At 37.3% G+C, this 12465-nt stretch overlaps 1 protein-coding gene across 1 annotated transcript in view; it reads right to left on the bottom strand.

Annotated features, from left to right (window-relative positions):
• Positions 1-2079, bottom strand: part of LOC103130209 (ciliary neurotrophic factor receptor subunit alpha-like) — a 41583-nt gene extending 39504 nt beyond the window's left edge. The window contains exons 1-2 of the mRNA XM_007541537.2: positions 2046-2079; positions 1637-1754 (exon numbers count right to left, since the gene is read on the bottom strand). Of these exons, the coding sequence (XP_007541599.1) occupies positions 1637-1754; positions 2046-2079 (152 nt within the window). The remainder of the gene's footprint in view (positions 1-1636; positions 1755-2045) is intronic.
• Between the last annotated feature and the right edge of the window lie 10386 nt (positions 2080-12465).

Raw genomic sequence — 12465 nt, 5'->3', positions numbered from 1 at the left:
ATATAACTTTTTGATGTTAAAATGCAGAGCCAATCCAAGGGTCCATGAGGCCAACGAACACACATATATATATATATATATAACTTTTTGATGTTAAAATGCAGAGCCAATCCAAGGGTCCATGAGGCCAACGAACACACATATATATATATATATATAACTTTTTGATGTTAAAATGCAGAGCCAATCCAAGGGTCCATGAGGCCAACGAACACACATTGCAGTGTGTTCAATTAGTTGTGGGAGTAATGTCACACCTGTGTCACACTTGCAAGTTGCTAACATTGTGGTGCTAACCGTTACTATCACAACAAAGAACTAACAATTAATATATTCTGCATTCAAACATGAAAGGGACATTGACAAATAAATGACCAAAGAAGAAGAAGATCTCAGGTCCTAATAAGCAACTGAACTTTTACTACGTTTCATGTGTGTAGGGTAAATATTTGGTACTAAACTTCAGTGTCCATACATGTTTTACACATTTATTCATTGTTATCTTGATTCTGAATCATGTTTGGGCCCGTTTACTCTTACAAATTATGATCCCGAATAAAAAGAAAATAACAGAGTCCCTGCTGGTTGATAGTTGTTGGAGTCATTTAACCACATTTAATTGCAGCATAATAGGTTTGATGCTCGGCCGATAAGAAATGTCCTTCAGAACATAGAGATGTCATTATGACATGACTAGAACTGCAAATGTATGAATAAAACAAAAGGACTGAATTGCTAATGGGTCGCTGTTACCCCATTATTCAAACTATTCACTAAAATAAGATGCTACCTAATCATTTAGTCTTTAGAGAACCACTGATTTATAGCGACTGCTCCATCACACACACAATGTGATGTCACTTCTGGGCCTCATTCTAAAAGCCAAGAAGAATAAACATGAATGCTGTCAATTATAGTTTGTAAAGAAAAATCTAAATCAGCTAAAATGAACATTATCAGCTCAAAGCCATACGACAAAGCAGAGTTAGAAATGAGCCACAGGTCTCCAACCATTGCCTTTCTGCTTTGTACTTTTTTTTCTCTTAATGAACGTTCTTATTTACTGCTCTGCATATGCATCTTCACTTTGACATTTGCCTGCAGGCTGAAGCCTGTTAAACCTCCCACACATTTGAAGTAAGCAGATCTACATTCCTTCAAGATCACTGAGTCAACAGTGAATCATAATGGAACACTTCATTTACTGCAGATAAAAGCCAGATGCCAGCGCCTAGCATCAGAGTTACGAGTGACAGTTAAAGTCCTGCTTCGGATTACAAACAGCCAGCTTGGAAGAACGCAGAGCTGAAAAAGCATCACCTTAGTGGTTGCATGCCACGCTGTTGGATCCCAAAACCACATAATTTTACTATCAAATTTACTGCTAATGTTTTTTTTATTATTATTATTTACCAATTTTTCTTGTCCTAGTTAAATTTTTAGCAAAATAATATTGTGCATGACACAAGAATCCAGTTGGTGCTCTAGAATCTGAAATCCTATTAAACATCATTCTGCTGGATCCTATGTAAAATAACTAGAACGATATACAATTTCAGATATATTTTTTGATATTTTATGCATTACTTATTTATAAAAATAAAAAAAAAAGTGAATGAAAATGAATTAGACTTACTGAACATCCACTTCAAAGCTGGATGGTATGTACGTAGGATGCGTCAGGTGCCAGCTGCAGTAGAAACCTTTAGGGTAGGTGTTGGACCGACAGGTGACTTTGGGCTCCTGAGGGGGAACTACACAAAGCAGAAACAAAGGAGCACAGGAAAGGTTAACAAAAAATACATTTTTAAGCAATATGCACAGTTTGAGGCATGTGAGGGGAAAAAAAACACAGCAGAAGAAGAGATCTAATCGAAAATGCATTAATCAAATACAAAGCAGCTACGGCTAATTAAACATTACTTTATTGCATAATTCATTCTTTGATCTAATTTATTTTTTTATTAAAAATGCCACAGCTTCTTCGTTTGAATTAAGCTGTGTCTTTGGTACATGTTATTAGAGATGATTTCACTTTATTTAACTTCCAATGCTGGCACATTTTCTTGCACTGTGCATCCATTTTTAATATCAAATCAATTAAAGTTTTATGAGGATGTTGATGAAAGAAAGGAAAAGCTTAATCGTGTGCCTAATTAAAATTTATATGTGCAGTCTCAAATCCTTTTACAGTTCCATATACTTTCTATAAACCTTAAGCTCACACATAAAAATTGTTTTGAGAAAGCCTCCTGGACCTGATGTGTCGTTATCTATGAGTGTGCAGAAAGTATTGTATTATGCTTTTCTATTTTAGCATTAAAGCAGATTTATGATTTTGGACTTGCATACAAACTTTATTTATCTTAAATTATTTTTATAATAACTATTTTCTTAAGATGCTGGATGTTTTGTAAAGTGACATAATTAGCTGTGCAGCTGCTGGAGAAATCTTTACGTCAATATGTCATACTTAATAATTTGACAATAGCATAAATTTTAAGGGGAAGTTTTGAAGAGACAGGGAGAATAACTCAAAGTTAAAAACGTAAGGTACATGTAGAGAATGGAGGACAATCAATCTGATACATCCATAATTGCCGCGATGTTTTGCCTAAATTTGTTCAGCAAACGTCCCACAACCAATTATCCCTATTTTGTTCATTAGTACTCTAATATATTTACTCAACAAAGGAGCAGAAACTGTGCTTGATCGAGTTATTTGCAGCATTTACTGAAAACAGCCCCTTCAAGCTACACTTGGCCAAACACACACTTACAACACACATCCACACATAAAAGGTTTGCTTAATTGGCTGCTATGGGGTCATTTGACTGTCGCACACAATCAACTGCGTCTTAGCGGTCACCACAGCAACTAATTAGCCTGTCAATAATAGATAATAATGGATACCAGGGACGGTATCCAATCGCGCTCAATTAATCACAGAGACTAATTGGGGCCATCTCAATCAATTGGCTTTTCATCTGAGAGCTTCAGTCAAAGTCACACTAAAGCACACTGTCGCACACAAGAATATCACTGCAGACAATTACTGTCGGAGTGTGGCAACACATACACTGCTCCTTCAGGCTCTGTAGAGCTAGTGGCAATCAGTCAAACCATCTTATTATCTTTGGAGAAAAGGAAAGCAATGAATGACTGGTTAAGGAATTATTAACAGCAATGAGGTCAAGAAAACCAAAAGGGGGAACAATGTGTATATGTGTGTTTAGAAAGTACAAAATAATGCAATATAAAGAAAACAACGTATATGAAATAAAAAAAAAAAAAGAAGATAAACAGAAATATTTCCAAACTAGCATCAACACTGCAGCTACTTTCAAAACGAAGTTGGATCAAAAAGCAATTTAATATTTATTATGCTATTAGCATAGAGCTAATTCACAACAAAAGTCATCTCAAGACACTTTACAAAAAAAAAAACAAAAAAACACTTCAATTCAATCACACAGTTGATCCTAGTTACCAAACAGTACAGTATGCTCAATTGATTATTCAAAGCAGTTATTAGCTTTGAGAGCTTCTTAAAATATCAAGTCTGTAAAAAGCCAGTAGAGAAAACTTGACAGAAGCAGAGCTCAAAGGGTTCGTCACAATGAAAAAAACAGGACATTTAAGTTATTTTAAGTGACATGTCATGGTTTTTAGTGGCAGATGAGCTGGTCTGAGTACGTCAGAAGCTGCAGATTTAAATCGATTTTCACTCACAACTCTTAGATGTACACAGAATGGCAGAATGGAAACATATGCAGTGGGCAGCAGTTTTTTTTTTTTGGATAAAAATGACTTTTTTGATCTCAGTGGTCAGAGGAGAACCTAGATGACACTACTATTGTCCAACAAACTGGACAATAGTAGATTAGAGAAAACATTGTCTGGTCAGGCAAATTTTGTTTTCAGCTTGAGATCCAGATGACACCTTCAAAGTTTGGTGCAAGCAACATGAACAAATTGGCCGTCTGGCTTTGTTTCAGCAGTTATGCTGTTGTTGGTGGTTATGGATATTGGACACAGTCATTTAACTGGTTAATACCAAGGTACCTAATAAAGTGGCAATGTGTGTAACAAAAAAGGTTACTATTATTTGACTTATTGAGCTATTTTCCAACATACAATGGTGGTAAATGAAACTGCCAAACCAGTGCAAGAAAGGTAGAATAAGGAAATTTTAAAGAGGAGAAAAAAAGAGGAATATTGAAAGCTGAAACATGAGAGCAAAATAAAAGTTGGGGGGGGAAAACAGACACAAAGGGAAGCATATCTGAAAAGACGAAAGGAAAAAGGGACAGAGCCAAAACAGCACTTACTTCAAATAAGACAAATGTGCTTTTAAAAGTTTTTTTTTTGTGTGTGTGTGTGTGTTAGACAAAGACAAATGCATGGATATGCACAAAAAAACACCTGCTGCACAAATGCGTCAGTTACTTGAAAATATCAAAAGCTGTCCACACACACAGGGGAAATAGATATTAAACAGAGAGCTGGAAACAACAAGGGAGAACACACCAGTTGGATAAAACCCCCCCCCAAAAAAACATGAGAACAAAGACAACATGAATATTAAAGCCCATGAAACAATAATTCAAATTAAAATTACATAGTGCAGGTTTCGACCTCTTTTGTGAACTGTGCTGACATATTACCTGAATCAATGGCACACAGGACACCGCTCATGAATAAATGTTATTTGAATTAGCCTACTTTTATCATCTGGTTTGGATTGCGGTATCAAATGGGATTGTGAAGATGTTTTTTGTTAGCCTCATGAAACCTACACCTGCACATGTGCACACGCGCACATGCACACGAGGCTGTTCGGGTTACTTTTAAGTGGTAATAGGTTGCAGACTGTGGCTCATAAATGATAATAAGGCTTAAAAAAGATGGGGGAAGGTAGAACGGGCACATATGCATGCAAATCTTTTCACATCTTTTTAAAATTGGTAGCTATGTCATTTTTTTATGAATAAGTGTCTAATATAAAATAAAGCTGTAACGTGAACACTGGAAGTTCTGTTTCAATTTTGCTTTACTTTGAATAGTGTCCATTTATTTTGCAAATTGTCACAAAGGGAGGAGATTAAGCCTAGCAAAGATGAGCGAAGCTGGAGGATTTTATTGACTGCATTTTAGGGGATTGTTGCCTTTCCAATTTTCCTATTCCTGAGGCTCAAATTAGGGAAGGTTTTAGAAATGGGAGACTCAAACCATATATTGACAATGTGGCCCCTAATAAACTTCTCATGATCTCTTTATTTGTAGCTTCCAAGTAACCAGATTTTCTTGTGATCTTTGACAAATGCCCTAACCAATGGCTATCTAAAAGTAGTTTAACATTACTGTGTTGACACAACATTGTTTTTCTTTCTTTTCTTGTAGCAATGATTCACAGGTCATAGCTGGGGAAATGAAAATTAAACACTTTCAGAAGTTCATAGGGAAACTTTCCAAGGAAAATACAGTGGAAGGAAAGTATTAATAAATCTTTTTTTTTTTCCCACTGAAAGTGGAGATATGATCGTATCTCCAAATATGTTGTCTCTCCAGTGTGTGCATAAGAATTCATACCCTTTGAAACTGTTTAGCTATATTTTACTCCACTATTTTCACAGAGTTGTTCATACATTTAAAGTAAAAGGAAAGTGATGCGTTATTTATTTATTATTTTTTTTGCAAATAAAAATCAACAAAATAAATTTACATGTACCCAAAAAGAGGGGGTTGAGTACATAAATTCCACTAAATGCATTGCAGTTTAAGTCTAGGACTTGACAAAATAGCAAAAAGATCAAGGAATATCTTTGTAAGGCATGTCTATTTTGTTTTAAATAAGAGAAGGGCGTTTAGTTAAATCCTCTCCTCCCTAAATGAGCATACATTTTAAATAAGCAGACATGCTGAACACATAATAAGAACAAGGAACAACATTTGCTGAAGCCGGAGAATAACACAGACGTTCTTCGTATACACGGATTACATTGCATGATCAAAGTCAGGCTGTAATTAACCTCAGAGGAATGTATTTTTTTCTCCCCCCCTCTACATAATAACATCAGCCAACAGCTTCTTATCATTCTCTCTTTCTTTCCAAACTTTCTCTTCCTCTCTGCCATTAATCCAAACCTGTCACACAAAAATACCGGGTCTTGGTATAAAGGATTTTTTTTTTTTTTTTTGGCACAGAGGGGTGTATACAAACATACACACTCACAAGTCAAGAAAAGTGATGAAAGACAATGACATCCAGCAACCTGGTTGCTAGGATGCAGACAGAGTAGTAATTGCTATTTAGTTGTGTTGGTAGCCTCCCTGCTGCTTTGTTTCTTGAGTGTGTGTGTGTGCATATTAATTTATCTCTAGCATCGAGAGTGTTTGTTAGCGGTGAATTCTCTTGACATTGTAGTAAAGACAGATGCATTCTTCTTCTTGATTGAAACTTCTCTTAATTGATCAACTTTGTAATGAAAATAAGATTTATCGCATCAACAGAAGCGGAACATTACTACTTTTCCCAAACCTATCATGGATAATACTTCTCACTTATGTTTCCCTTGACTGAATTTTTGCATGTGGAGTCAATTTAACTTTGACTAACACGGTTAAGCGTGCGATAAACAAGCCGTGGATGTTTCTAACAACTAACGTATTCACCTATCAGTCCATTTATCTACTGTGTGCATCCTTTAATGTTTGATTCGGTGCTTTGTTCTTCTTAAAGATTACTGGATCCACTTGAGCCTGTGCTGCGTAACTCATTTAGGCACACGGCTCCACTCTCTGCGTGGCTTTGCCTGCCAACACCAGGCATTCTGCATTTTAGATCAGCTTAGCTGTGTGTGTGTGTGTGTGTGTGTGTGTGTGTGTGTGTGCGTGTCATGGGAGGAAGAGGAATGTAAATAAATTTGCAAGACAAAGTCATAAAGACACCGTGGTGCCTTTTGGTCCAGACCAGCTGCCATGGTTAAAGGTAATGTAATTGTAGTATAATATTTTTTATCTGGCACCCCAAAGCTATACAGATCTGCTGTGAGATCATCTATCTTATTTAAATTCTGCAAGTCATTACTGTGTAAGTGCAACATGAAGAGCAATATCTCAAATTGAAATCAGACCAGTTTCTGCTTTTAAAAGTACTTTTGCAGTTGTGATGCATTTTAAAAGCATCTGGACTTTGTCCTCACACACAAGGACAGCTTGCAAAACACTTTTTTTTTGTAGTTTTTGCACTGCTCATCCACATAAAAACATTACTCCAATGAAAAAAGTAAATTTTTCCTACATCTATTGTCCATTATAAGTTTATTTCTACAAAGCACTATTAATTAAAAAAATGTGAAACTTACTTTCTAAAGATGAAAGTGTTATCACCTTATTAGCCAAGTTTGTGAACACAAGCAAGGGATTTGACTTTTTTTGTTTTGTTTTTACTTTTACTTTTTTCTTGTGAAAATGTATAGATGTAGCACATTTACAGGTAGCGAGGAGGCACGCTGTTCAAATGCCCAACAATTTCCACTGATTCTTTCAATGCGGATGAGAAGCGGCTCGACTTCATGCGCCGTTTCTGATGACCCAGCTCCTCATCTTATCTTAAGTGCCGAGTCCGGCTGCCCTAAGGTGGAAGCTCATTTTAGCTGATTTTTATCTCTGATCTTTGCTCTTTTGGCCATGATCCATGTCCTTTGACCATAGGTGAAGGCTGGAATTTAGACAGGCAGGTAAATCAAGCAGCTTCTTGGGTCGGCCACGACTCTTTGAAACATAACGGATTCACCTCTGCCCCAGTCTGTTCGTCTCCACATGAGGCAGAAACCGAGGGTCACATTTGATTTAGTATGTTAGAGATGCTTACTTGTCCTGTTAACTTTATGTACTCTGCTGTTTTTTGTCTTTCTTATATACTCTTGGCTCAGAGCTAGTGTTTAGCTGTATCTCCTTCCTGGACAGAGAAATTTACAGACTATAGCTGCCACTGACTATGTCTCCTTTCTTTGTTTATCTATTACATAGACAGTAAGCCTGGTTCAGTGCAAATGTTGATCAGAGAACTTGCTGCGAACCTTCTTGAAAGGCTTCCCCATATTCCAGTTATATTCTATAACTCTGAATTCATGGCCAGTGGATATCACTAAGCATCAGCATATAGGCAAAGAGATCGCCAAAGTGAAAACCCTAAAAATGGGATTTGGCAAAAGCAGCCTAAGTTCTTCATTTTTATTACCTTTTCTTTGTCTCCCTCTTTATCGGCATCTTTTCCCCAGCCTCCCATCTAATCTAACAGCCACCGTTCTTTAAAATCAGGGAGTGAATGATGGATAATGTGGGGGTGGGATGCAGCGACACGTACACACACACACACACACACACACACGTACACACACTGCACAAAACAGTGATGCCCTGGCATTCCAAGAATGCCTCTAAGCCAAATGGAAACAGCCGAGTGTGAGATGAATGAATGGAAGGAGGGCGAAGACTTTATGAGAGCATCACAAGCTGATAAGTGAGAGGTAAGAAGAGACGGATAGAACAAAAGGCTCATGCGAGCATGTCGGAGAAGGTCAACTATCTGTTAGCTTTGCTCTGTCTTCAAAGTTCACCTGTTTAATGATTTGGTCCTGCTCCCTTATCTCTAATTATCTGTGCAAACACAGAAGTAATTATCAAGCCAAGATCCAAGCAGCAACAGGCCTGAATTATCATTTAAAAGCATTTAAAGAAACATGACAGTAGAGGGGATGTTGAAAAGTTTGCACTGATCTCTGCTGCTCTGAAGGAAGGTGAACATTAAGGCTTAGATTACTCTGTGTCACGCGTCGCCGTCCCCCTTTCGTAAAGACGCACTGTCTCAATCAGCAAACACTGGAACCATTGCTCAAAGCTCGAGACGAGCCGCACATTACAGAAAATACAAGACCATTTTAAAGCAGCTTCACACTTGGTAACAAAACCTCACCCCGAGCATGCTTCACTTGAAATTGTATTGACTTTTCAGCTATTTCCTGCAGCAGGGAAGATGTCTGATAAGAAAGGTTAGGAGATGATCGGATAGTTTCCATGACTTCAGAATTGCACAAATACTCAAAGAAGACTAATTCAAATAAATCAAATAATCTGACTTGTTAGAAATGAATACACCACAAAAGAAGTATCCAGAACACAAGGTGAACAGAAACAATCTAGCAATTGTCACTGAAGAATTAAAATAGCTTACTTTAATTGTTTGCTACTGCCAATTTTTTAAACTCTATGGCCCTTTTCACCTATTTGCTTTCTATTTTACAAACTGTGTAACTCTAAGAATCACACACTAGTGGTATCCTCATGCAGAGAGTTTGAGCATGGAAAAAAAAAAGACAACAACAACAAAAACACTTACTCCAGGCAAAATGTCTGTAGAATCACACACGGTAAGAGTCTTTAAATATTTGCTCAAATTTATATCTTCTGTCTGTGTGCACTTAATTTCCCTCGGACCTCTGCAGAAACTAACCCCATTTAATCCGGAGGCTTTAAAGAGGCACAGAATTCCTTTCCTGGTGCTTCTTTTTTTTTAGCAATGGTTTATTTTAATTTATCTTGTCAGAGCTGCATAAGCTACCAGAAAGAAAAGTAAAGAAATGGAACAGTGGTTATCCTGGGACCATTTATCCACCTGTTGTCTACACTTGCTTCTCCTTGCAGGGCTGCAGGGAGGCTGGTTCCTATCCATGACCACTGAGCGAGAGGCAGGGTACAGGTCACCCGGGCAACACATGGACACATAGGACAAACGAGGATAATTTGTCGAAACCAATTAATATATTAGTCATGTTTTTGGACTGTGGAAGGAAGCCGGAGCACCCAGAGAGAGCCCACGCATGAACAGAAAAAAAAAAAAACATGCAAAAATGCCAAATCAAGTACAACACAAGCAAGTTTTATAAAGTCAGGCTGAAACCACGGAAAGTTTTGGCTGCTTGAAAAGGGAAATACTTTCAGCTGCTCAATTAGTTCATCTTTTTATGTCAGAAAAATCATGCAATCTCAGAGTAGTTCCTAAAATGTTGGGCAGTTTCTGAATCCATACATGTTCAGTAGTGAATGCAACAAGTCTTAGAGTAGATTTGTTTCAGTGAATTATTTTGCATTGAATGAATAATAAGATAGCAAGAATTTGAAAATATTTTTTTATGTTTATTTTGCCTCATCTAGCAATTTTTCTGTCCTGTTGTCTCAAAATGTTTGGTTCCTTCTAGTGCTGTACATCTTTACTTTTAATTTGTTCATAATCGCTGCAGCAAACAGTCATCTTTCAATATGCAAAGAAACATTAAAAAAATTTAACTTTATCTATCCCAATTTGAGAGTTAATTAATCTATGCTCCAAGCTTTTCTGTATAAAAATAGAGGGAAAACATGAGACCACCAGACTCATGGTGAATAAAACACTTAGGGAAAATTGCAGATAAAGAGAATGGATTAAAGAGGCACCATTTGAGCTGGAGACAATGGAAGGGTCCCACTGAAGTCAGAAATGACTCAGAATGCTATATCAGTGCAACTAAGCTCTGTGCAGCCTTTTACATCACAAAACTAAAATTTGAACATTTTAAAGCTGTTGAGAGGAGATCCATCTCGTCTCAGTAAGAGTTACAGCTGTGTGTCACCGTGGCAATGATCGCCTGGGGGGGACTGTGTCACTGCTCTGCAACAGTTGTCTCTAAGCTGAACTGTCCAAGGTGGTGTGATGAGCGACAGGCAGGGATTGACCAGTCAGACGTGTCAATCTGCCACACGCACAAACAGCTAACTGCCTTTCACAGAAAGTGAGAGATGATGGAAGGCAGGTATCGCACGAATTTCTGGCAAGTGAGACGGAGGAGCTGACTTCTTTAAATTCAGCTGTCAGATTCAAAGCTTTAGACAGACAAAGAGACAAGCGGAAAGAGATAAAAACTGTCATTTCTGTAAAACTCAGATATGCTGCTTCTAAATTAGCAAGAATCTGTGTGCAGTAGCGCTTCATATTCTGCTTACAGGAATTATTAAATGTGTCACATAGGCTCACAAACATGAAATGATTACAATGGAACTGAGAAAATAGCATAAAAGCAGCTGCATTCACCGCAAGAGCCGCTGAGGAAAGAAAAGAGTGGTTAGTTACAGCACGGCATATATCAATGTGGGCAAATCAGCCAATCAGTGCTAAGGAAAATTAGCAGTGCTCCTGGATTGGTTGCTTTGCAAATGCTAGCCAGTAGCATGTCAAGTGGCATGCATTGTGCCTAGGTATTTCAGTTTCTAAAGGTGACAAAGACGACTTGGTGAGTTGGTCAAAACAATCTTTAAGGAGGCTGGTAGTCCGTGCAAGTCTTCAAAAAAACAAACAAAAAAAAAACCCCCACTGGAATTGAATATCTATTCTGCTAAAAGAAAACTTTCCAAACAACAAACCAACCAGTTTTCTGACTGTTCTGGTTTGATTTCTTCAACACATGTCTGTTTCCATTCATTATTCATTATTTTAGAACTGATCATTTCTAATGCAAACAGAATGAAAACTTGAAGGGCATCACGCTCAAGCTTTGAAAGAAAAGAAGCCAAGCAGACAGATGTTGAACCACTTCCAGTGACAAGTACAGATTGGTGTGACTTTTCCAAAGTCAAATGGGGAAACTTGAGCAAGGACATGGCTTTACAACCCTGAGAAATCATAGTGAAAAGTTAGATATAGTTAAAAAAAATAGGGAAAGTATTTGAAGCCATTATGTTCCAAAAAGATCTCATGCAAATAAAATGTATTCTGACCTCCCAAGGACAGTCAAGTCAAAAAGAATAAAGCTTTACAGCAGAGAAACAAAAGTGTGAACAAAATATTTTCATTGCTTAAAATGCTGTGGTTTTACGTTTTTAGTGCCGTGGTACCAATAAAACAACAACAACAAAAAATAGCATAGAAGGAAAGCTAAAATAAGGAGCTAAAACTGAAAGACGGCAGTCTGTAAGGTTCAGTTGTTGAGCAAACAGTGATCTCATTCCTTCAGCACTTTGGCAGAAGCCCACGTACAACATGATGCTCTTATCTAACCTTTCTTCAGTCCTCCTGAGAGCTGTTGGACTGAGCAGCCATAGAAACAAATAAACACATAAACACAGACTTTGAGTTAAGGTATGGAGGTAACACACAATTCTACTTTTGCCTGGTTTTGATCAGGTTTCTGCCAAAAGCTGCCCAAAGTGGAGACAAATAACTGCAGGCTTGAACCCAAACAGTAGGTGTATGTTGCTGAGACATTAAGCAATAATGATCAATGAAATAATACACAGTATTTGGTTATTTGAAATGAGATGATAAGAGTTTTGAATTTAAATCATTTCAAGCTGCCAATTTCAGTGTTTACAAAATCTAAAACTAAGTTGTTGTTTTTTTTTTTATCTTAAAATGGATTGAAAAGGTT

This window comes from Poecilia formosa, unplaced genomic scaffold (assembly GCF_000485575.1).
Source record: "Poecilia formosa unplaced genomic scaffold, Poecilia_formosa-5.1.2 Scaffold615, whole genome shotgun sequence".
NCBI lineage: Eukaryota > Metazoa > Chordata > Actinopteri > Cyprinodontiformes > Poeciliidae > Poecilia > Poecilia formosa.
This window is presented reverse-complemented; position numbering and strand designations above follow the sequence as displayed.